General features: G+C 40.7%; 3 protein-coding genes across 6 annotated transcripts; 2 read left to right on the top strand and 1 right to left on the bottom strand.

Moving 5' to 3' along the window:
• Positions 1-491: 491 nt before the first annotated feature.
• LOC5519884 (CD151 antigen) lies at positions 492-17679 on the top strand. Of its 2 annotated transcripts, none has more exons than XM_032364779.2 (7): positions 492-627; positions 13348-13539; positions 14563-14637; positions 15248-15343; positions 15654-15800; positions 16168-16251; positions 16622-17679. In XM_032364779.2, the coding sequence occupies exons 1-7, from the start codon at positions 547-549 to the stop codon at positions 16676-16678; spliced, it is 732 nt and encodes a 243-aa protein (XP_032220670.1). In that variant the 5' UTR covers positions 492-546; the 3' UTR covers positions 16679-17679. The 2 variants fall into 2 exon arrangements, with proteins under 2 accessions (XP_032220670.1, XP_048585277.1); XM_048729320.1 differs by lacking the exon at positions 492-627 and adding an exon at positions 8557-8919.
• LOC125568036 lies at positions 948-5646 on the top strand. 3 transcript variants are annotated; one of them, XM_048729316.1, is made up of 13 exons: positions 950-2063; positions 2142-2282; positions 2402-2618; positions 2722-2833; positions 2916-3031; positions 3160-3326; positions 3409-3472; positions 3564-3635; positions 3747-3955; positions 4048-4239; positions 4365-4386; positions 4464-4615; positions 5454-5646. In XM_048729316.1, exons 1-13 carry the CDS (start codon positions 1983-1985, stop codon positions 5598-5600), a joined length of 1692 nt encoding a protein of 563 aa, XP_048585273.1. In that variant the 5' UTR covers positions 950-1982; the 3' UTR covers positions 5601-5646. The 3 variants fall into 3 exon arrangements, with proteins under 3 accessions (XP_048585275.1, XP_048585273.1, XP_048585274.1); XM_048729317.1 differs by lacking the exon at positions 5454-5646 and adding an exon at positions 4691-4908 and having other exon boundaries at positions 954-2063; XM_048729318.1 differs by lacking the exon at positions 2142-2282 and having other exon boundaries at positions 948-2063.
• A 77-nt stretch (positions 17680-17756) lies between the features above and the next one.
• LOC5519883 (RNA/RNP complex-1-interacting phosphatase) lies at positions 17757-25570 on the bottom strand. The gene is made up of 9 exons (XM_032364777.2): positions 25416-25570; positions 21468-21546; positions 21338-21387; positions 20876-20975; positions 20656-20735; positions 20222-20265; positions 20072-20132; positions 19815-19922; positions 17757-19391 (listed from the first exon to the last, which is right to left on the bottom strand). The coding sequence occupies exons 1-9, from the start codon at positions 25433-25435 to the stop codon at positions 18902-18904; spliced, it is 1032 nt and encodes a 343-aa protein (XP_032220668.1). The 5' UTR covers positions 25436-25570; the 3' UTR covers positions 17757-18901.
• Position 25571: the final 1 nt, after the last annotated feature.

Genomic DNA, 25571 nt, shown 5'->3' with positions numbered 1-25571 from the left:
TCGATTTTTATTATTAGGCAGTCTCAGTACGGATAAATGAGTGTGGTAAAAAAGAGCTATGAAATAGCAAATGATGAACTAGTGTAAAAGGCATGTGAAACTGTGAAACTGCGCCATCTGCATGAATCGGATAACTGAAACCGCGATACATGACGTGGACTTGACATATGGAATGAATGACAAAAATCTCGTAAACACATCATGGTTCAAGTCCAAGACTAACCTTTTTATCTTGATGGCAAGAATGCATCACTAATTTACTCTGGCACAGATTCATATCTCAAGCCCCTGTATACTTACGGCATCAAAACATTCACTCACCTTACCAGTATACTTAACCTCCTTAATAGCTCACTGACAGATCCATGCCGCATAACGATCGTTCCTGGGAGAAGCGGGCCCTTGAGACAGCAAGCTGAGTGGCCCGGGCTTCTCGCAGAAACTTGAGTCACGACAAGGATAGCACTGTCGGTACACACCGTGTGTGAGGAGTTTGAAAGCTGTTCAAATAGCACGGGACTCGGGGTGTAACGAGATAACGCCGTAATGATGGAAGAAAAGAAGCAAGGCTTTGTGAACGCCAAGTGCCTCAAGGTGCCGATGATGATGTTCAATTTCTTCTTCTTGGTGAGTGTTTCTAGCGAGGTTTGGATCAAGGCCCTTGATGTCCACTGTGGCAGACATGTCAGCAATGCGTAGAGGGAGGGGGGGGTATGGAACTTTGGGGGGAGGGGAGGATGGCAGTGCGCATCATGTTTACGAATTAAAAGTAGTAAAGTTAACAAAGAGTTGGTAGATTGTATTTGTGCCCTTACATTTTGAGCTTTGTATAACTGTGATTCCAGATTTTATACCTATTCTAAGCGCATTTGACGTTCTATAGCGTGAGCAATTTGTGTAACATATATAACAATGTGGCATTCATCCTCTTATAGCTATTATATCAAACTTTTGGTGTTATTCAAACTCGCTCGGCCGCTTTTTTAGAGACTGAGACTAGGAGCTGTGTAACCTGGCAAATTACAAATGGGTTTTCTCTGAGCTATCCAAGATGGCGGACGAAGAGCGATTATTTTTGGAAAACAGGGCTATTTAACCTGAGATTTCTGCTTATAGAAGCGAAAAATACCTATTTTTCTCATCAAATACCCCTGTAGGGGCTAGATCTTTCTTCTGCCAGCCTAACTTGTGGAAAAAAGCCCTCGTAGGTATTTTAATCGACTACGTCCTTGTGTGATCCTGATGCTGAAGAGTACAGAAACACCCGAAGGACGAGAAGCTAAGTATTCCTTTCTAATATTTCCGTTTTTTGTTTGTATAATTTTGGCGCAATTCTTATCTAGATAATCTTCACGGGTTGTTTTTTGGGGATCATCTTGCAGAATCTCGGTAAACTTAGGCGGGAAGAGGTTCAAAAGTTTAGTCGTCTCGTTTGCTTGTTCATGATAGATATCTACTAAAATGATGGTGCAAGGGTATTTGACAAATTTTTCACAAGGTCCTCCATTGAAAAAACAAAGATTGGCTTACATGCTACCTCAAGTCCGTGAAATCGGGCTGTGTGATTCTCGGGACTCGAGAATCGGAGAGCTCGAGAATCAGCTGTCAGAGCTAAAACATCGACTCGCTGATGTTGTCAAAGAGAGAGATGGCATGAGAAAGGAGCTAGGCAAGGAAAAAAAGCCCTTTCTTCAGCCGAGAAAGCCTTTTTGTGACCTTGAGCCAAAAGCTCAATTTCACAAAAAGTCAGAGATTAAAAAATGGCTTGAGAAGCAATTTGAGAAGCTTCCAACAGATTGGAAAGTTGTTGAGGTTTGTTTAGAATTTTTGTACACATGGAAACAACCTAAATTTACCAATTCTGTTATAATGGCATTTGTTTATCATAAAATGTTTCCTTATCTCTAGGTTCAACTTGAAGTTGGTCAGTTTTGCCCTACATTTCAATGTTTCCTTATCTCTAGGTTCAACTTGAAGTTGGTATGGTCAGTTTTGCCCTACATTTCAATGAGAGGGTTGAGCCTGAGGAGATTGACCATAAAAAGATCCAAAGAGCTCTCAAGGTAGGTATTATAGAAGTACATGTACAGTACTGTAGGTTTCTTATTTTTTCTATATTTAGATTATTTTTATAATCTCAGGCCAAAGATGATGGTGATGTTTCTGACTCAGCATACCATGAGCTAAAGATGGTAGCTGGGTCCAGCTTGCCATCACTGTATGGGATACAGAAAGAGAGAAAAGCTCAAAATGCAATCATTCCTATTACAGAATTTGAAGGGGTTAGTCTGTTGATAGTCTTAATTCTGATTTGCTTTGTGCACAGCACATTTTGCATCCTTTAAAACAAGCAAATACTGTACAAACCCAATAATTCATTAAACAAAGTTTCTCCTTTCAGAATGCAAAAGGATGTTCAAGATCCATCAAGGACATTCTAAGTTATAGTTCAGATGTCATTGGAAATGCAGGGGGCAATGTTATAACCCTTCGGTTTTCTGGTGATGGTAGAAAAACCACCAAAAAACTCGGGAGTGTTATGACAACCTTCTGCTTTCCAGCAGAAAACTCTGTTAAAAGAAGCCCAGAAAGGGAATACTGTATATCTATATATGATGGTGAGTTGGTTGCAGCTAATTTATTGCAGCTGTAAGCGAGAACAAATCTTCCTAATGATATAGTCAACTAAAGCCATATATCTGTGAACACTTTTTATTATAGGCAAGGAGTCATATGACATCCTAAAGGCGACCTTGAGAGGGGTTTTTGATGAGATGAAGGCCCTAGGGAGAACTGGCATTCTTGTTAATGGCCTTGAATACACTATTGATTGGTAGGTTTCATTTTTTTTGCAACCAATAATCTTATGATCTGGCATTAAACAGGACATATGTAACTTTTATCCCTTTTTTAAGGGTGATGTGTGCTGACTGGAAGTTCATGGCGTGTATTCTCGGAATTAATAGTCCCTGTGCCTTGTACTTCTGCATTTGGTGCGAATGCAGCAAAAGGATGATCAGAGACTTTTCTAGTAAGTTTTTTAATTTTGTTACTTATATAATGAATGTTATGTAATGAATTAAATGATTTTTGTTTTTATGAATTATTCCATTGTCAGCTATATTATAAATAACTAGATAAATTTGATAAAAATTTCAGTCCCACAATGGCCCATAACCAGAACCTTAAACCAGTGCCGTGCACGTGTTGGGTGTCCAAATGCCAAGGGAGTTCAATGTTTACCTCTCGTGGACATTGAATTTACCAAGGTCATACCCGACACCCTGCACCTCAAATTGAGGATCATGGGAAAACTTCTCAACCAGGTAAAATTATGCTTATTTAACAAATTCAAATCTCCATTGAGCCATTTTTTAAAAAAGTTCCTGGTATATATTAAACTTCTAGGTTGCTTGCTGGGCTATAGAGCAGAATGTTAAAAAAGCCATGGAAGAAGCAATAGAAGCTTTGGGTAAATAAAAATTTCATGTATAGGGTAAATGGGTATAGGGGATGTCTTATGGTGATTATCATTTTGTTTTCTTGCCATATTGTATTTGCAGGTGTGAGGTTTTGTTTCTATGATGTCCAGGATGACAGTGGCAAAACCACAACCAAGTGGAGCTCTTTGGATTGTAAGTAAATAACTGACTAATAGAAAAGACTGTTATAATAACTGAAACTAATATGAAATTACTATAAAGTTTCGTTATTTATTTTCTTTGAATCCTCTTTTCCTTATAAAGGTGATGATTTGGAAACTATCATTAGGGGGCTTGATATCCATGCCTTCCTAGGAGACATGGAGAACAAGTCCATCACCAGCCTTGACTGTCTGACCAAAGCCCAGCTAGTGGAGGAATGTAGGAAGTTCCATCTGAGGTCGACAGGCACCAAGGACTTCCTACGTGCCACACTCAAGGATCATCTTGACCGCAACAACATAGTGTTTGAGGTATGATTTTTATTTTCATTATAAAAAAGACCAGCACACCCAGGATACTACTGTGTATAAAGCTAATTTAACAATTGCTTTGTGTTTTGTAGCCATCGTCCACTCCCACTTGTGAGAAAACAGTTCTTAGCATATCAGAGCTGACACAAGTGTGGAAAAGTTTGATGGTCCTCACTGATGCTCTTGGGGCAAATCCTGGAGATGAAGCATATCTTCGAGCAGATGCTTTTCAAGAAAAGGCCCGCCAATGGGGAACCAAATTTAGAAAGGCCACGTTTGATGAGGTAATTCTACATCCCTGTGGTTAGTTGAACTGGCAGGACACAAGCCTCATTTGATCATATGTCACTGAAAAAATAAAATCAGTAGATATATTATTTTAATTGTGCTTTCTTTTATCTCTCCACAGGATGTAATTCCATATATACATGGTAAGATTAAAATGAGATTCCTTAATTGACTTGGGATCTCCGAGACCAAGTAATTTTATGCATTTTTTTCTCTACAGTTCTTGTTTATCATGTCCCCCAATTTTTGGAGATTCATGGCACGATCCACCAGTTCAATTGCCAGACAGTGGAAAAGAAAAACCACATGCAGAACAAGACATTCCACAGGGGTAGCCAGAAAGGGGGGAAAAATAGCAACTACACTGTACAGGTAATTCCAAGTGAAAAAAACGTCATGTTATCTAGACTAATCGCTTGCTACAACTGTGTATTTTTATCTCTATAGATCATGGAGAGGGAAAACAGAAAACTGTTCAGTAGGGAAAATAATTTGGAAAGGGTCAAGAGAAAATATCAAAAGCAGTGAAGACAAAGAAAAAATGTATTTATTTATTTATTATATTTTTGGTGCTATTTATTACTGTTGTAAATATCACTATTTATAACTTGTATAACTATTTGTACCCACATTATTATATAAAGGCATTAAAACCATCAAAACAATCTGTATCATTCCCTGGATCTAAATTCCCCCTCTTTATTTTCGACTGGAAATACAGTGAAATCGGTTGAAACAGATGTCAACAATTAGTTTATATAGAGAGATTTTAACTTACCGAGCCATAGTTGTGAAGCATATTCCGTCTACGCCGTACGAAGCTGATCTCCAAAAAGCTCAGCGGGGGATACTTGCGCTCTAGCGGTCGACACATACTAGGCCTTTCTTCCTCTGACCCATATTCAGAGATGTAAGTACAACGGGGGCACGAACTATGATCATAATTAATCCTTAGCTCGTATCCTCATGATATCCACATCTTCGAAGATGAGTCAACTTCACATATTGTACTCGAATCTGGCAGTTGCCGAGCCATAAACTCCGTACCAATAACGGTGCCAAACTCGACAGCAGTGCACGGGAACCGAATATTACGGGTCCCTGAAAAATCCAGCTTTCGTGAGGTAGCAAAAGAAAATGTCCCTTTACCAAACAAAGCGGAAAAACCCCCCTTTGAAAGTGGGACTTTCACTTGTACTCTCCGAATGAGTCCCGTGTCATTCTCGGGTGTACGAAATTGGAGCTCATCGAACAGTGCATGTCGAATCAGCCACAATTCCTTATCCTCGGAGCAAAGAATGGGAAGCTTTTCTCTTGCTACCTCACTACTGTCGGGGTTCCCAGCATTCACGGCTAAATAGCATGACAACTGCGGATTCAATGAAAGAGAAACCGTAGAATTATATCTATCGCTGTAGCCTTTCCATTTCACAAAGGCATAGTCTCCCTCAACGTTTAAAACTCTCTCTATCTCCCAGACTTTTTCTTCTTCCTCTTTCTCTTCTTTCACGTACGTATCAACTGAGGAATGGTCTAAATATTTGACCAAGCGATCCGGTTTCTTTATAATTCTTCCACTACGAGTCTTTAGAGAATCAGTGTTTGCCGCCATGTTTGTTGGAGAAGCGCGAAAGGGGAAACTCCAGTACTTCTAAATATGGGCATATATGACCATATAAGGCACAGCGAACGAAGGACACTATCCGTGGGGAATATGTTTGATATGGATTGACGGATTACTGCAATAATACTTTACATCGCGCAGTACACCAAAAATAAGTCCTGGATCATTAACCGCGCCTTCATAGCGAGTCCTCCAGGTCGCAGGGTTTCGTGTTTGTTTTGTGATTTACTCGGGATAAAAAAAATCGTTTATCTTACCGAAATCTCTAGTTCCATTTGTTTATCAAAAAGCAATTACGACTAAGGGAATCCTAAGCACGTTAGACTACCCTACATGCCATATCAATGTCTAGCCCACTGTCAACCAGACAATTGGATCCACCGGTCGTTGCTGGGCCACGTAGTCCGTGCATCGTATCGGATCGTGAGCTAACCACTATCTTGTGTTCGTGGTTCGATCGTTCATAAGTTCGTTAAGATCGAACTAAACGTACAGATACAGGACTAATCGCATTATCACTACTATCGCTGATTATCACGAGCTGCTCTAGTATCCATGACTTAAACTTCACTACCGCCGCGCGCGACTGGCTTTTAGTAGCTTTTGGCTTTTGATATGAGAGATCCCCAGTCACTTGCTCTTACAGATTTTTTGATCATACAGAAATAAGTATCTCCTAGAGCTTGGTATCTCGTAAACGAAACTTAGCCTGTCTAGCCTTTCGTTTTTAAGAAATCTCCTAAGAAAGTAAGAGATTCCCGGCATCCTTTCCATTGATAGAGTATCTTCCTATATTTCATCTTCAGATTAAAGGGCTGTTGGAGGTTAAAATATCTCCTTCAACCTACCCAAAATTCCCACCACCAACACAAATCCCTCCCCACTCCACCCCTGACTCTCCTTCCTCATTGCTGAAACTTTTTTTAATAAAAATAATTTTGTAAATAATCTGTTGGCTTTTTAAATAATAATAATTTTGTAAATATTCGTAGGTCAGTTAAGCATTGATAGAATTTGAATTTGCTTAGAAAATCCGAATATTTTTTCTCCATGAAAATGAGGTTGGCTTGTTTCCAGACCCCTTACCCTAGGTACCAGAGCGGCTACCAGAGGCTCCGAGCTTCGCGGCGAGGACGATTTGAGCGAAGCGAAATAGCTCTTTTCGAGCGAAATAGCTCTTTCGCTTCGCTCAAAACGCTTTCCCCGCGAAGCTTGGAGCCTCTGGTACCCAGGGTAACACCCCTAGATTTTTCTTGACTCCGGCTCGACGGTGCGTGTGGGTTCGGGTACGAGTTTGATATTCGCCGCTGACCAACTGAGAAGCTATTCCGTGTTTGTATCCTGGTCATAGAGCGAGAGTAGAAACAAGGGAAAAAGATGTGTTGATTTCGATTTAGGTTATTTCAGCCATATTGGCCTACCCCCCCCCCCCCCCCCCCCCCCCATCGTTTCTACTGTGTTTGACGCTCGATCGCCCTTGTTGCTTATCGATCACTCAAAATTAATTACCCTTGGTTCTACTTCTTGTATTTTTTGCACTTAGTAACTGGACTCTCGATTACTTGAACAGTCCTCCCTCTATTTTTTCTCGCCCCATGTTTTCTATACCTGTTAATTGTTGTATATTGAATATTTTCCGTGTACCCGTGCTTTCGCGGGCAGCCCTTCTATCCATCACAGGGGATAGGATTTTAACCGTCTTCTTTTCGAGGAGAAACTGGGTTCAACTCTGAAATCAAGGCTGCTTAGATGATAAATGACAACGACTATCATGTTCATTGAGTATGGCTGCTTACCCTGGTAACTAGAGGCTCGAGCTTCACTCCGACAACACGGGCCGCGAAGAACGAAGCTCGAGACTCTGGTACCCAGGGTAATGGCTCCTGAAGTGTGTCAAGTCTGACAGCACGACAAGGTCGTGTTTGGAACTAGTAACAACCAGGTTTTCTCGAAAAAAAAAAAGAAATAGTTTATTCACGGATGGTATGCGATTTTTTTTTGCGTGCATCCTTGATATCGGGGGGGTGGGGTGGGGGGGTTCCTGTAACACACATACAGCTCAATGATTCATTTCTTTGGAGTGCTGTATGGATTTTAAAGATCCTTAAGGTCCCCTATCCTCTAGCAAAGAACGCGCTACAGGCGAAAAAACCCATCACCTGTAGTTCACACAAATTTAGCCTGAGGCTCTGAGTCTGGATAAAATAGGCCTGCATTGTTTTTTTATTCCTATAAGAGTTTTATCAGGCCATAACATTATTTTACACCACGACATTAGTAGAATGTTTTTACTTGTTAAAAGCATATCTGTCACTTAGTTAGCAGTACTCCGCCTCATAACAAGAGTATACACTATGGATCATTCATGAGAGTAGGCGACCATAGGAGTCTCCTTTATCGCGGTATATTCGCACTGCCGCCTTATGTCAGTCTATATATCAGTCTCGAAGGAGGGATTCGAGACTGACACTAAGGACGGCTGCGCAGGAGACTAGTATTATGCATATATGGCAAAAAGCCTTTTGATGATTTAGAAAACTGTAGTATAATATAAACTGACTGACTTTTGCCTACTGTTTCCCACCAGACGTGACATTGTTTCTTCGTATTATTCCCTTAGCTGGCCCGGGGAGTTGTGTTATATAATCCCTGATTAAGATACCTTATTAAAATACCTTATTAGTTCTGACGTCCCGATACCAAGCGAAATTTTCACCAAACGCCATATAGACATGCGGTGGTGATAAATCATCGACTACACTTAGCATGTGGTCTACTTGTTCAACAAACAAACAAGTTTAGAACATGACGCCTTGTAATATTTTAATATCGAACTAAGAGATCATCGTCGACGCTTTGCATGCAAACAGTGGCTTACCGGAAACAGCAAAAACTATTAGGCAATTTGTGTGGAATGCAGCAGCCAAGAGCTTTAGGATCATTATGGATCTAAGCTAACCAAGGGAGAATGGGGAAAAATGAAGACCAGTGTTGCTCTTGTACTTTGGAGGGGAAAAAGTGCTTCTTCCTCTTCTACGATGTTTTGTTAGGGGTAAGAGCGTCTTGTCTTTCCTACGCGCGCTGGGAGTTTGGCTATACTCTAGAAAGTGTAGATTCGCGACCCGTAGCGAATTAGACTAATAATTCTAGATACGCCACTGCTAAAAATAGCCAATATTGTTTTCCAATGTTAGAATTGTACTATAATTTGATCGTTTTGAAAATTTGAACGCATCGGATTTACAGTACATTTACTGAACTCGCTATGTTTATAACTTTGAAAACCGCTTATCGAATTGCTGAGTATTTCAGGCTATTTAAAAAAAGGTTTTCTTGGTAGAAGTGAACATTGCAAACAAAACAAATAATGATAGACATCTCCACGAGTTTAGGGCTCTTCAGTCCGTCTAAGATCAACGGTACGAAAGATCGATGCACGTGGGACATCTGATACTTGTCTGCGCGGAATCCAAACATTTTTGTACCCCGTAGTCAAAGCTTCCTTGAAAAAAAATATTGTAAAAATAGAATGCCTTTGAAGCTTTCATCGCTGTATTCTTTCCAGACAAGCAGTTAGACTCATTGAAAAGTTACACCGTACTGACGGAAGAAATGTTTTGGGTAACTGTTTCTATATCGAGTGGATATCCTTACGATGCGCTCTTGGAGGCTGGGTAGTAAAGTTATGGTTGGAGTTTTCTCTTGCGTGTAATGTCAGTGTCCTAGGAATCCACAAAGATTTACAGAGCAAGCAAAACTAGGCAAATATTGACAGTGTGAAATAGCCCTCAAATAATTGCTTGGCCCCACAAATGGGTCATTCCAGTGGCATGAGAGAGAAATTAGTGACAAATAAGAATTTTTTCAATGACAATTTAAAATTGAATACAAAAAGGCTTTGACAAGAGGAAGCTTGTAGTTCAAAACTGTCAGTTTTAATTAAAATTTTGAATTAAAAGTTAAATAAAAACAAAAAATCGGCGAATCAGTATTTTTACAAGCTAAAAAGGTAACCGACCACTCGAAAGTAATTTTATTTTTAACTCAGGGCAGAATTTTTTTGCATATTCAATTTCTCTATGTAATATTTCTTTTGGCGTAGAAACCTTTCTGCTTCTATTATTGCTGTAATTAATCTAAACATCTCACAATAAGTCACGCGAAATGTTCTTTTTTTTCAAGAACACAAAAATTTTTCGAGACAAGGATTAATCCTATTTTTTCGTTTCCCGTAATTTTTCGTTTAGTTTTAAATTTGTTGTAAAAGAGCTGGGTTTAGAGTCAATAACATCTTTTTATTCAAGCCTTAACTAATGTATCTGATAAATCATTCATTTACTCTCAAATACGGTACCACCAAGTCTGTCTGGTGAATAAAAAGGGATCAAACGCTATCTTTGAAGCATATGTATTTTATTATGCTAATTTTACCATAAAACTCAGCAGGCAAACAAAAAGCTTTCGCACAAAAATAGTGTCTGTGTATATCTTATGTTTTCATATATTTCACTTTTTTTCTGAAAGCGCAATGATTCATTAGTTGTCAATTACTTATGACTATTAAACGCTGAAGGGGCCGAGGAGTAGCTGTGGTAAAAATAAAGACGAGACAATGAAAGTTTTTAAAAAGCACCAGTGATGGGTATTAGATATTTTGTAGTCTTTTATGTACGGTCCTGCAAAGCGTGGGTCAACCCAACTCACTGCTACTGACGGATGCACAATACTTCAGGAGAAATCGGAGATCCTAAACAGATTTGCCGATCATTTTGACCAACTCCTGAATGTATCAGGGCTTGTGGATGAGGGAGCACTCAACAGTCTCCAAACAAGACCAGAGGTAGTGTGCCTTTCTGAGCCGCCAGACATAAAGGAGGTTGTGGATGCAATCGATGCTACACAAGAGGGGAAATCACCTGGTAAATGTGGTATACCTGCGGAAATCTGGAAGCATGGTGGTACAGAGATTGTGTCCAAGCTGCATAAACTTGTCCTCAAAGTCTGGTCAGCGGAGAACACACCTCATGACTGGAGAGATGCCAGTATTATCCCTATTTTCAAGAAAGGTAGTCGGAGAGACTGTGGAAATTACAGAGGTATATCCTTGCTTTCCATCGCTGGTAAGATCCTCTCTCGTGTTCTGCTGAACAGGATTAACAGACACATAGCACCAGTCATACTGCCCGAGTCCCAGTGTGGTTTCAGGAGTGGCAGGGGCACAATGGACATGATTTTCTGTCTGCGACAGACCCAGGAGAAGTGTATAGAGCAAAACATGCCGCTATATGCAGTGTTCATTGACTTCTCAAAAGCCTTTGACACTGTATCGAGAGAGGCACTCTGGCAGGTCCTGGTCAAATTTGGCTGTCCACCCAAGTTTGTCAATGTTATACGATCCCTCCATAGCGGTATGAAAGCTTCTGTATCCCAAGGCGGAAACGACTCGAAGCAATTCGATGTCTCCAATGGAGTAAAGCAAGGGTGCGTCCTGGCGCCAACGCTCTTTTCTCTATACCTGTCGGCCATGTTGGAGATAGCCTTCAAGGACTGTGTTGATGGGGTGTCAATCCAAACAAGGCATAACGCCGACCTATTCAATGTTGCTCACTTCAAAGCGAAAAGGAAAACATGCCAGGTCATAGTACGAGAAATGCTGTATGCGGACGACAGCGCATTGGTGGCACATGATGTGGAAAGTATGCAGAGATTAGTAGACAGATTCTCCTCAGCTGCAGAACAATTCAGCCTGAAAATCAACATCAAAAAGACAGAGTGCTTATTTCAACCAGTGAAGCGTCAGACATTGACTCAATTCCCTGGCGAAATCCATGTAAGAAATGAGACCCTGGTCCAGACCAAAGACTTTGTGTACTTGGGAAGTACCATCTCTGACAATGCACGAATAGATAATGAGATCACCTTCAGAAAGGGGAAGGCCAGCGCAGCATATGCTAAGCTGAGAGAGCGGCTGTGGGACAACCATCACGTATCGCTCAAGGTTAAAGGCAAGGTCTATCGAGCAGTTGTCTTATCTGCCCTAGTATACGGTGCAGAAACATGGACTGTATATCGCAGCCAGGTGAAAAATTTACATGCATATATGATGCGACATCTGAGAGAAATAATGAAAATTACTTGGATGGATAAAGTCACAAACAAAGAGATATACAAGAGGACCGGATTACGGTCAATGGCTGACACACTCATTGAGAAAAATCTCAGATGGACTGGGCATGTTCACCGCATGGACACTGACAGATTGCCTAGGCAGCTGCTCTACTCTCAGCTCACGACAGGGACCAGGAATCAGGGTCGGCCTAGACTCAGGTTCAAAGATGTGGTAAAGAGGAACCTGAAGTGGAGGGATATAAGCTCAAACTCTTGGCAAACCACTGCTCGGGATCGTCCAGCATGGAGAGTTAAGATCAAAGGACCAACACAATAGAACAGTCATCGTCGCCTCGACGGACTGCCAATGAACTATCCACGATTACTTTCCATTATACACCTATTTTAAATAACGTTGCAACTCGAGAATCCAAGTGTCGTAGCCCAGGGTAGTTCATGTGTAACGAATAAATGACTAAATACTGGTAGCCATATGAATGGTAACATATAAAATAAGATGTAATAAGATAATAAGATGATACAGCTTTCCCAAAACTGGATTATTTGTAAAGGTGTTTTTTCTGTTCGCATAAAGCTGTGAGGGGCTTTTCAACCTGTCCTTCAACAACAAGAACAACAAAACCTTGCTGTATTCTCTTTGCAAATATTACAAAAAATGCTGTATACTTTCGAGCCTAGCAAGGCTGCCGTGTTAGAGCCATTAGAATGTTACCCTGGGTTCTCGCACCGCAAAAGTCCGAATTAAAGAATATCAATCAACCACTCCTTTCTTATTGTTTCCATTTAAAAATTGAAGTATCCATTTCCAAGGAACTTTAAAATCCACAATTGAAGTCCAATACTTAATTAACATCATTTGAATAAAAATTTATCAGTTTGTCGATTGAAGTAGCCGATGGAAATAGATTTTTTCTGACTCGATTTTGTGCAGGAGCGTTTTATAAGGCGCCTTGGTTGATCTTCTGAATAAACATAATTGTTTATAAAGCGTTTGTGCCACTAAGCTTAGGCTATATAGATTAAACACAAATAGACTGTCCTCTTTCCCAGTCTCCCTATTTGAAGCTATGGCTGGGAGGTTAGTAATGCCATTCTGTATTTGCCCTTTTTTGCATTGTCAAACCGCCAAGAAGCGCCATATTCTTACGAGTACAAGCGGCAAATTTACTCTTTCTTGACGACGGGGCTTGGGAACACACCAGACTTCTTTCTAAGTTTTTCAGGTGTTTTTCTGGGAGTAAGAGGAGGGGAGATCACGCATTGATCTCTATATTGTCCTCCCCTATCAACCATTCAAAATCCTTCCGCTACAACTGCTGTACAACTCATCGTTATCGCGTTTTACTGGCAGTTATCGGGAGTAGCGATGGTGGTGTTGGGCACCTGGACGCTGATCCACAGGAACGAGTTTAACATCCTCCTGGACAGCAGCTGGTTTGTCATCATAGTGGGGCTAATGATTGGCATTGGGGGCGTGGTCGTCCTCATATGCACGTGCGGTTGCTATGGCACCGTCAAAGAACACAGATATCTGCTTATATCGGTGAGTCACGCACGGTGCCCCTTTCGGATTTGACAAAGATATTTTTTTCGACTTTGAACAATGAAAAAAGGTTAAAGGCTCAAATGCAGGCCCGTACCCAGGATTTTTCTTGGGGGGTGGGGACCCAGGATTTTTATTTTTCTTGGGGGGTGGGGAGGGGGGGGCGGTGGGTGCGAAATCCGAAAAAGTGGACCTAGTTTTTCCGGGGGAAGGGGGGAAGCGAATGAGTTCTCTTAAAAATCTGACTACCCCCGAAAGAACAAAGAGTGATTTTTTTAATGCCTTTGCAGTATCTTCACGAGACGTTTATTGTCAGATTTGGCTACGCACCAGAGTGATCTAGCTTATGCTTTATAGTTTTTTTGGGAACCAAAAGTGAACCTTCGGCCGTTGTTGGTACCCTTGGGTACGGGCCTGCAATGCATAACGTTTCAAAGAACCATTCGAACGGTTCGCCGAAGTAGCACTGTATCTTAGCAGTAATATTTAAAAAAATACTATAGGCTACTTTTTATTTTTGCAGAATTAATTTAAGGCGTCCCTCATCGTTTTTATATTATTTTTTTCTCGGAAATCCTGAGCAACCGTTTCGAACTTCAACCGCCTTATTCCAAGTAATGTGTGCAAGCTATCCACTACGCTACGGTTCAACATTCAGTAACGCGGTATCAATCGATTTTGACTTGTGAGTTTTTGCTATCCGCTTCGCTGCTGTAGGGTGTACAGTTGACCTCCTTAGACGCATTGTATTTGCGCATAGGTCCTAATAATGTATTTTTTTTCTGTACGGTAATAATGTGAGGATTATTTCCGGATGCATTGCAGGCTATAATGACTGATGCTGACTCTAGTATTCTACTTGCACACAGTGTTCCTGATCATGTGTTCTATTTTCACACAGTTCCTGATCAGACGTTTTAATTGCACACAGTGTTCCTGATCATGTGTTCTATTTTCACACAGTTCCTGATCATGCGTTCTATTTTCACACAGTTCCTGATCATGCGTTCTATTTTCACACAGTTCCTGATCATGCTGACCCTAGTGCTGATCGTCCAGATATCCGTAGGGGTAATCGCCTTCGTACATCGAGCAGAGGTACTCATTCACATAAGCCCAGTAAAAACAGCTATCATTGTTGACATACAAAGGTGGCGCTTGTACACATGACTGACCCAAAGGGCGGCTACGTGGGAGACTACGAAATAGATCGCTGTTATGTACGATGCGATAAGCGCATTGTTATTATAATCATCAGTATCAATTCATTCATTCATTCATTTGAACAAGTCTCTTCAGCACAGTGCTGATATCGGTAGACAACAAACAGAACAACAGAAAGTGCCTATTGAAATCAAGCTCATTTATTATCCCGAAGGGGGCGGCAAGGAGGGCTTCGAGAAATTTCCAAGGTCTAAAAGGACCTGATAACGGTGATCAATTAACTCCAAACCGTATATCCTTAGCTCTGGTCATAGATCACTTGATCAACCTAGCAACTTTTTACTATTCAAATACTACAATCATAGGTGTCAACTAAAGTCGAACCCATCTCGTCACATGAGCACGTTGGGGTCCGGACCCCTTGCCCCCCCCCCTCCCTTCTGGACACGCGCCTAGTTCATTAACGCTTCTATAATATGTAAAGGGAAGTACTTGGAAATCCTATATTTTCATGTTCAGTTAACTGAAATTATATCATTTCCAGCTTACGCACGATATGAAATACACAACAAGACGGCGCATGAGTGACTATGGGGTGCGACAGGACGTCACAAAGGCCATAGACCAGATGCAAATTAATGTAAGATAGAGTTGCACGAGAAAGGCTTATCTGCTCTAGCGCTTAAAGACCGCACAAGGAATTTTCATTGGAACAAAAGCGCACGAGCAAGCGTAAAGACAGCGCAGTTGTTTTTTTCTAGAATTTACGCTTGCGCTCTAGCGAAATCCAAGCCTCCCCCCCCACCCGTTCAAGCACTGGATCCGCCCCAGTAGCTTTATACTTGGGCTTCGTTCTACACTGATGTTTCAGCCTAGCTCGTGCCAATGCCCTCATCGTCAGATGTCTGATGTTGTGCGTCATGTTGTTGTAAACTCATATTATGTTTTAGTTCAAGTGCTGCGGCGAGGATAACTGGTCCACGTGGAACACGACGGCCTGGAAACAAAGCTCCAATAACTCGGTCCCAGACTCCTGCTGTAAGACACCATCTTTTGGGTGTGGCAAGAGGGACCATCCGTCCAACATATACCGCGAGGTACGAAATACACGGACAGAGAGACAGACGACGTACGTACGGGCAGATACGGACAAAGGAGAGATAGGTGGACAAGATGGGCGGACATGCATGCTTGCAGACAGACGGACAACAAACGAAGATAGGGACAGACAGACAGACGGGTGGGTGGACGAATGGTCATGCATGTAGACAGACAGACAGACGACAGACTTAGATACAGGTAGACAGATGGACAGACATATCCGCAGGGACGGACGGACAGACTACTCATCAGCATATATCGCGCGGTATGCGACAAGATATCGACAATATCGTCAGATTCATATACAATGAAGACGATTTGATGTGATTCTGATTATGATTCAGCACTTTGTTTGTGGCACAGGGGTGTGTAATTGGACTGACAGTGTTCTTCCGTAAACATTTATTGGTCCTCGGTAGCGTGTTGCTCGGCATTGCTTTAATACAGGTAAGTACCTGTTAAGGGGCGTTCTACTTCCAATCACGTCTTGTATATGTATGTATAGGCTACATATAGGCTCACCCCTCTCCACTTATCTTTCCCCTAGGAGAAAGTATTGTCCTTCATGGTCTTATTTCAAATGATCCCTCTCTCCGTCTTTCCTCGAAATTGTCCTCTTACCTTAGAGAAATAATGTCCTTCGTGGTCTTATTACGGCTGATCTCTTCTCCCCTTCATATTTCTTAGTCATTTTCCCCTACATAGAGAAACTAATTTCCTTTCATGGTCTTGTATCAGCTGATTTCTCCTCCCCTTTTTATTTCTTAGACATTTCCACTACCTAGAGAAACTAATGTCCTTCATGGTCTTATTTCAGCTGATTGGCCTCATCATGACAGTATGCCTCCTGCGATTTGTTAAAGACTATTACTGATGGTTCTATCCATCCAGCACCATACCATCAGATGGCTAAAAGAGGCACGCCCTTTATGGCCTGTTGCCCCACGTAGAGGCGTGTTTTTATAGTGTAGAAAAAACTGTCCTGCGCAGCCGCAGTCAGACTAAAATCCCTCCTCCTCAGACATGGGGTCCAGGGTCCTTACACAAAATGAAGACAGCAACAAAGGAGCCAACGATAAAAATGTTTTTACTAAGTGCTCAATCCTAAACTAGTGTCCATAAAATTAAATCGTATTTATAGTTCCAAAAATTAAGTAAAGATAGTACTAAAGCCTTATTTCTAAGACGAACAATGAAAGTCTTCTCCGTACCCGTCTTCGCTCTAGACCACTGGAGTTTCCAAGTCGTGGTTCGGTGGAAAACGGCTGAAAATCAGACAGTCCATTTCAGAGTGCATTTCATGTCTGGCTCTTTGAAGTTTCTATTTCTTCTGCCGTCGTTTTGCGTGAGGTCTCTTAACACTACGGCTTCCCAGGGGACTTTAAAAAAAATCCCTCGTGAGGGAGATGTTTTTGGATCTTTCCTGGAATGCTTTTTAGGAAATTTTGCACAAATTTAGTCAAAGCTTTTATTATCGCGACATTCCCATCTGTCAATTTTGTATTTAATATTCGAAATGTGTGTTCGGGTGGTTAGATATTGCGATCTTACAAAAGTAGATTAATTAACATCCAACTGAGTAATATGAAAATACTTGTAACAAGAACATAAGAAAGGAATATGCATTTTGACATTTTTGTATAAAAAATGGACGGTAGTTTTGCAGAAAGAAGTTTCAAGTTAGGTATCTGTCTCTCGTTTTCCAGAATCAAAAAAGGCTGTATATATTGGAAATAGTTATAACTTTTATTAGCTAAATGACTAAACTCTTGCCCAAGCATCAAACACCCGATCCGTCAATAACATATCTTAAGAAAATGTAGAAAATAATCTGACTATATAAAAATTCCACAAATAAACCCTAGTAGAATGGGATGCATGAGTGTATTGTGAATTATTCTGAGTGTGATCCCCCAGAGGAATTTCTCAGATAATTAAAAATCACTCTGTTCTTAGGAAGCTAATGCTTTGTTTTTTATTCAAGTTGTTGTTTTTAGATTGTAAATACATATAGTTTTCATGCCGACCCCCTTGTGCAAAAAGCTTTGAGAGTAATTAAGCTTTAATGATTATTGACTTAATTTTTAAACTAAAATTCTGGGCAGTCTGTTGAGACGCATTTTCGCGAGGTAAAATGTTACACGCCCTTGACCCATAAAGCAATGTTGTTTGTGAAGGAATGCTAACACAGTGGTCATATATATGTTCAGCATTAATGAGAGGGGGAAGGGGATATCTACTGAATAACCCAGAACCTTCTCAACAGTTTTTACAAGGGAAAAACAAGAAAGAAAAAATGTTTGATGCGATAAAACCATAACAAAACAAGAACAATAAACAGAGAAAACAAACTTAGCTAATAGCTGAATAAAAATCATTTTAAAAAACATTGCCTAATAAACAAGACATAGCCCGAGTGTCAGGCCCATTTATCATTCCCTATGAAGTATATACCAGGCAATTCGATACTCAGGCTAGACAAAACAAAGTTTTAAAATAGATAAGCCAATCAGCATGCAAAAATCACAGTTTTGATGGTAGAAGTTGGCCAATCAGCATACGAGAATCACAGTTTTCATTGTAGAAATTGGCCAATCAGCATGCAAGAATCGCACTTTTGATGGTAGAAGTTGGCCAATCAGCATGCGAGAATCACACTTTTGATGGTAGAAGTTGGCCAATCGGCATGCGAGAATCGCAGTGTTGATTGACATGAGCCAAATAATTAGGAGCATTACTTGATGTTCTGATACACAGTGAAGCATGGCATTGCCTAGGCTCGGTTTCCGGCAGTGGTAGTTTTGGTGCCCCTGTGATCCTCTCCCATCCCCCCACCGTCAGTGGAGGAGCAGCGCGCGATGTGACCACTACTGCAAACCGAGCCTAGTCCTTGCCATGCTTATTGGCTAGTGAAGCACATATCAATCAGATAGCACGTTTCTCGCATTCTAATTGGCTTACTTCACAAAAATATCAAGGTGGCCACGGTAGCGCGCGTCGTATCAGATAGCACGTTTCTCGCATTCTAATTGGCTTACTTCACAAAAATGTCATGGTGACCACGGTAGCGTTTGTTGCTCTGTAAGTGCCCTGGCTACTAATCGTACTTAGGCCTCTTCTCCCTGTTGCTTAACCTCCTATTTAAGTCTTCCCCTTGCCTGTCGTCTGGCCTGTCATAACTTCTACAATTCCACTCCCTCCACGAATCTGTCCTCCAGTCCTCTTGATACGAGCCATACCTACTATGGGAACCCCTATTTGGATAGTCCTTGTAGTAGTGGTTACTATATGAGGACCTTGAGTGTAATCTTGAGTCCCTTGTGTCATATGGATGTGACCGTCCTTGATAATAGTTGTCATATCTTCTGGGTATGTTCCACTGGTCATAGCCGTGTGAGTTCCACTGATCCTGGTCCTCCCGCCATTTCCTGGTATTTCTTTCACTGCAGTCATATCTTCGTGGTGCACGGTCCCAGTTCCTGGAACGTGAATCTCTTTGTAGAAAGTCTCTTTGCCGCTCATCATTCTTATCATTATCGTCATCATCAACATCTTCATCATTGCCAAGATCACTGTCCTTGAGTCGTCTTTATAAGGTGAAACAAAAGTGATCAACACAACTAATATTTGCAGCTAGTCAGAGCATACTTTATAAAATAGAGCTCACATGCCTGCAGTAACTCAGTTTTCAAAACCACAGTACAGTATCTACAGGGTAGCATTATCCGGTGAAAAGATGAAAAGTAGATAACTTCCTGTTAAGTCGCAAACTGATGGATGGAGCTTCTAAAACTTACAGGGCAGCCCCTATCAAATCTTAGGCCAAGTGTAGGTACATTTTATACAAGGATTAGCTGAGATTGGCAGGCATACATTTATTTGAATAGGAAAAGAAAACTTTTTGGCAGTTGAGGGGGGTCCGCATGCCTCCCCGCTCCAAAAGGACAACAGCAAAGAAGATATCAGAACAAAGAAAAAATTAGCAATGAAGATGGTTGTTTTATGCTTACTTTTTAAGATCTTCCAGGTAGTTTTCCCGCTCCAATGGGTGCCCTCTTGCTTGGTTGAAGGCTTCAATTGCCTTCTCTGGCTCATAGCCACAACAGTCAATCAGATATCTACAAAATGAACATTAACTGGTGTACAGGGGATAAAGTCTTCTTCACACACTTGTGGAGCTAGCGTTGGATGAGAGCCAAAAAAAGTTTTTTTAATTTCTAACCATAAGAATTTAGTACAAACAAAAGGCTACATCACTAACACTTACCTACAGACCATGTATCCAGTCCTGTTTACACCATGAGTGCAGTGGATGCCGACAAGAGACCCTAGACCAAACAAAAAAGCATGGATAAAGAACACTCATTATCAGAAATATTTTTGATTGTTACCAACACCAAATACAGACTATCCTTACCAGTTTTATCATTTTCAAGAAAGTTCTTGACTTCGTCTTCAAATCTGTAGAAGGGAGGATTATAACATTTTGAAAACAATGAGTATATTTATAGAGGATTTTCAAGGTCATTCCCTTCAGTTCCTTCTGCCCATAACCATGCACTCAACTTGTTCGAAAAAGCTAATATTAAGTGCATGTAAACACATAGTTTTGAAGAGAAAAATATGGAAAGGCAAATGTTTAGTATTTTGCGTTATTTGAAAAAAAAAATAGGTAAAGGTAAAGGTAGGTAACTAATTTTTTTAATCATTGTTGATACCATTAATCTCATCAATAGAATATCCAAAGAAGAAGAAAAGTTAATAGTAGAACATCAAATTTTTCATCTTGAATATTAATTCCAGACCAGAACTAAGTAAACTTTCATTCATCGCACATAACCTAACGTTAACCTTTTAATATCCTTCTTCTTAGGGATCACATGGCCAGCACACATCATCTTCTTATAGATTATCCCTTCTGCTGTGAATTCCTTTTAAGAATAAAAATATTGGTGTATATATATGAAGTAAGATATCATAAAAGAGGAAGAGAGATGTGTGTTTAGAAGGAGGAGTGTTGGAAGAAGCCCTGAGCCCCAAGGTGTGCAAGATACTCCCCATGTCAACTTACCCTTGGGTCATAGTATCTAGTGGTAAAGGTGAAATCCAACACTAAGCCTAGTTTCATCTCCCTTTGTGCAAGCTGCTCTATTAAATCGGTTGGTGTGAACCTGTGAAAGGTAAAAAAATACGTTATTTGCTTGATCAAACCAATGATGGATTCTTTGAGGGAAAAAACATTGTTTTCCCATCAAGTAATAATATGAACAAAGGATGTATACTGCATTCATGGAGAAATTATTGCACAATTATCTGTATTTTTGCACTGAATATAAATTGTTAAGCCTGCTTTCTCCTTCTATGAACTTTTAGGCATTTGGGTGTCTGCCCTTCAAACAAAAAAAATTATTTTCGGTATTTAATTGTAATTTATTAATTGAATATAAGGGAATATGAATATAAAGGAATAGAGAGTTGTTGTTATACAGAAAATCCATCTTTAAAATGAATTTTTAAAATACTATTATCCCACCTTTCATTCTCCTCTATACCATTATCTTCTGGAGCAGATGTATTATATTTCTGTAAATTCAAAAATACCTTGAGTGCAAAATACAGCTATAAATGTATTATAAATATAAACTGAAGATGAACATGTTTACATTTGACAAAGGAGTCTTGAATATAATAATCCTCTGGCCCTCAATTGGTGTCCAGTTACAAGTTGAGTAGTCTCGCCACCTGGAACAGGAAAAGGGTCATGTTACGATTATATGTGTATGTTTTTTTGTATATTTTAGAAATCATACATGCAAGAAGGAACCAAGGTCCCATTGTCCTGTGGCAAAAAACTTTCCCCATATAGGATCTTTTTATACATAACATTCTGGTAAGAATATGTAGAATATACTAGGATTTTGAGGAAATTATGTGGAAAATGTGATCTCTAATACATCTTATTGGTGATTTTCTGTTTTGAATCAATCAGATGGAGCAGGGACAATAGTTTTTTCTCTTCTAATTTTTACAAGGTTCCCCACATCAACTTTCTCTAATAAGCCATATTACATAAAAATTATAATCTCTTGCAATAAATATTAAAATACATGAGGTAAAATCTTGTTTCAAGTGTGAATTATGCTTGAATTCTGTGTCTAGGCCAATCAAAATTCTTGTATTAACAAAGACATTTTTTACATGCCAGTGTGCATTTTGCATTTTATGCATTACCTTTTAGCTGGACCGTTACTTAATGTTTTCTCCTCAATAAACTTCTCAACAATATATCTATTAAGCCGAACCACATAGGCATTTTATAACACATGTGTATAATTAACTATACTGCCAATCCAACTGAAGTCCAAACGTTCAAACTACAAATATTTTTATCTCAATTAAATAAGTTAACTCACAGCCAATTTTCAAACTAGACAAACAGACTTTTAAAGTTTAATACCTGTTTTATAAAAGCCACAGCTCACCCCCAAAACATCAACTATTTCTTCATAAACTAACGATCTTTGTCTGAATAACCTATTCAAGAATGGGTCAGCCTTTAAAAAATTGCTTTGTTGGCACCTTTTTAAACACATATGCATGTATGTATGTGAATGTAAAGTGTTTCCATTTGAATTCTTTATTTACGTAGCAAAGAGTGGTAAGCATAACTCATAGCCATAAAGTAAAAGTTAACTGTAGCTTCTTGTTCTCTTGTTGCTCATTTCGGCCAGTGCTACCATACCTTACTATTCATGCTGAGATGAGAGTTCGTCACGCAAGTCTATGTACAGGCGGGGGCGAGAGTTCGTCGCGCAAGCCTATGTACAGGCGGGGACAAGAGTTCGTCACGCGAGTCTATGTACAGGCGGGGACGAGAGTTCATCACATGAGTCTATGTACAGGTGGGGGCAAGAGTTCGTCACGCAAGTCTATGTACAGGCGGGGACGAGAGTTCGTCACGCAAGTCTATGTACAGGCAGGGAAGAGAGTTCGTCACGCAAGGCTATGTACAGGCGGTAACGAGAGTTCGTCATGCGAGTCTATGTACAGGCAGAGACAAGAGTTCGTCACGCGAGTCTATGTATAGGCAGGGACGAGAGTTCGTCACGCGAGGCTATGTACAGGAGGAGACGAGAGTTTGTCATGCAAGGCTATACAGGTGGGGACGAGAGTTCGTCACGCAAGGCTATGTACAGGCGGGGACGAGAGTTCGTCACGCGAGTCTATGTATAGGCGGGGACGAGAGTTCGTCACGCGAGGCTATGTACAGGCGGGGACGAGAGTTTGTCATGCAAGGCTATACAGGTGGGGACGAGAGTTCGTCACGCAAGGCTATGTACAGGTGGGGACGAGAGTTTGTCATGCAAGGCTATGTACAGGCGGGAATGAGAGTTTGTCACGCAAGGCTATGCACAGGCGGGGACGAGAGTTTGTCACGCAAGGCTATGTACAGGCGGGGACGAGAGTTCGTCACGCAAGGCTATGTACAGGCGGGGACAAGAGTTCGTCACGCGAGGCTATGTACAGGCGAGGACGAGAGTTCGTCACACGAGACTATGTACTGGTGGGGATGAAAGTTCATCACGCGAGTTAATGTATAGGCAAGGACGAGAGTTTGTCACGCGATTTTATTTACAGGTGGTGGCGAGGGTTCGTCAGGCGAGACTATGTACTGGTGGGGACGAGAGTTCGTCCTGCAGGACTATGCATAGTATGATGGGGGCGAGAGTTCGTCACGCAAGTTTATATATAATTAGGCAGAGGCAAGAGTTTATGTACAGAATGATCGGAACAAAAGTTTGTCACTCTAGTCTTTATAGTATGGTGGAACAAGAGTTTGTAATGTGAATTACGTGTAACAAGTTGAGGATTCATAACTATTAAAGCGGAACGAGGGATCGTCGGGAAATTTAATTATTTTATATGCATCAAAGCCGGCGCAAGAGTTTGTCATGTAAATTTATGAAGCCTGGTTTACCAGGGCGGGGACAAGTGTGTGTCAAGCAAATTCTTTGTATGAAGCATGTAACCGACCAATATGGAGATGGAACAGGACAAAGCTATTTCATGTACGGGAAAATGAGAATCCGAACTGAGCTCCTGATCAGCTGTGATGCTAGCCATAGGGATCCCATGTTTGTGCGAAAGTAATGTCATTATGTGCAACTCGACGCTGACCAGTTGATTGCTCTTTTGACGAATTAAGAGCCAGTAAGGCCAAGGGCGGCAAGGTGTCATAAAAAGTTTTAAGGAGCAGATTACACCCAAAGCAATAAGAATAACACAAATTGATTGGAATTGATAATACATGGCATGTAATCAACATAATTAAGCATGAGCTCAAGCCTTATAATCTCGTTTTAGTCTATGTCTAGTACTTGTGTACTACCTCCAGGTCCCAGAGGGGGGCGACAGTTTTGATACAGGCTACCTTAACAGCCTCTCAGTTGTACTGGGTCAAAACTGTCCTCCTCTGTGGGTCCGTACGGGGTTTCACAGGTAGTGAGGTTCTTTCTTTGTTTAATCCGCTTTAGAAGAGGTTGTAGTTTTGGGAGAAGGATACTGTTTTTGGCAGTATCTTCCGGGAATTTAAGGCAAATGAGACTTCTTGGGGTGAATGTCAAGGAAACCCTGTACCGACCCGCAGGTGGGTGACAGGAAACGACCAGTTGGTTGACCTGGCGACACGGATAGAAAAAAGGGGAAGTGATGGTTGATGTCGATAAATTGAATTTTAAGAACAGTTTTGTTGTAGGGCAACTCTAAAAGGAGATCCTAAGAACGAGATTGCTCACTGGTTGTTTTGAAGGAAATTGATTTTCCTCTACCCTGGCGCGAGGAGACACTTTCAGATAGATTTCAGATAGAATATTAAAGAGGTTGGATGAGTATGATAAAGCGTTGTCATCAATGCGCGCAATGCACTTACTGGCGTCGATGGATTCCCTGTTAAAGATATTAAGGTTTGGGAAGTAGGGAACCCATCGACATGTGTTACGTCAGTGGGAGTGCACATAGTGCACGGTTGCCGGGAGCCAAATTTATCCCCAATCTTAATACGATGCGACAATGGATGCAGTGTAGAATAGGTTACTATTCACGCTGAATACATTAGAGCAGAGTATATAGGATAAGTGAATATGAATAAATCATCGAATTACTCAACTGCAGGGAGGTAATAGGTTAAATGGTGGTTGATACTGGATATGCTGGGCGAGACGTGACTAAGGCCAGCACGCTGTTTACCCATCCACCTACCCGTGTTCTATGCTTTTTTGTTTTTCACGCACTGCGTTCAGTGTCGGATCGCCAAATTTATCCCCAATCTTAATACGATGCGACACTGGATGCAGTGTAGAATAGGTTACTATTGATATCATTTGATATCATTCACCTTAAAATACAGAAACCAAAACAAAGTAAAACTAGCAAACAAATGTATTTCTAAAAACTAGTGTATAAATGTTACAGAGATCAAAAACTAAAAAAGGCACAACAAACGATAGATCAATGTAAGAGCACACCCGTTATGACGCTGCGACGAAACCAACATCAATTTGATTAATTTAACTAAAAAAACACTACTTGAAACAGAGAAAACTAGAGCTTACCTGTCTGGTATTCGCTTCATCTTTAACACTCAACCAACTTATAACGATGACCGTAATCCAAACATGAGCAAAACAAACTGAAAGTGCTGCCGCTTTCGACACTCTTTCCACGAAACAAAAAAGTGTCAAAACTACCAGGCGTTCCAATAACTCTCG

This window comes from Nematostella vectensis, chromosome 6, assembly GCF_932526225.1.
Source record: "Nematostella vectensis chromosome 6, jaNemVect1.1, whole genome shotgun sequence".
Lineage (NCBI taxonomy): Eukaryota > Metazoa > Cnidaria > Anthozoa > Actiniaria > Edwardsiidae > Nematostella > Nematostella vectensis.
The sequence above is the reverse complement of the archived record's forward strand: the minus strand, read 5'-3'. Positions and strand labels throughout refer to the sequence as shown.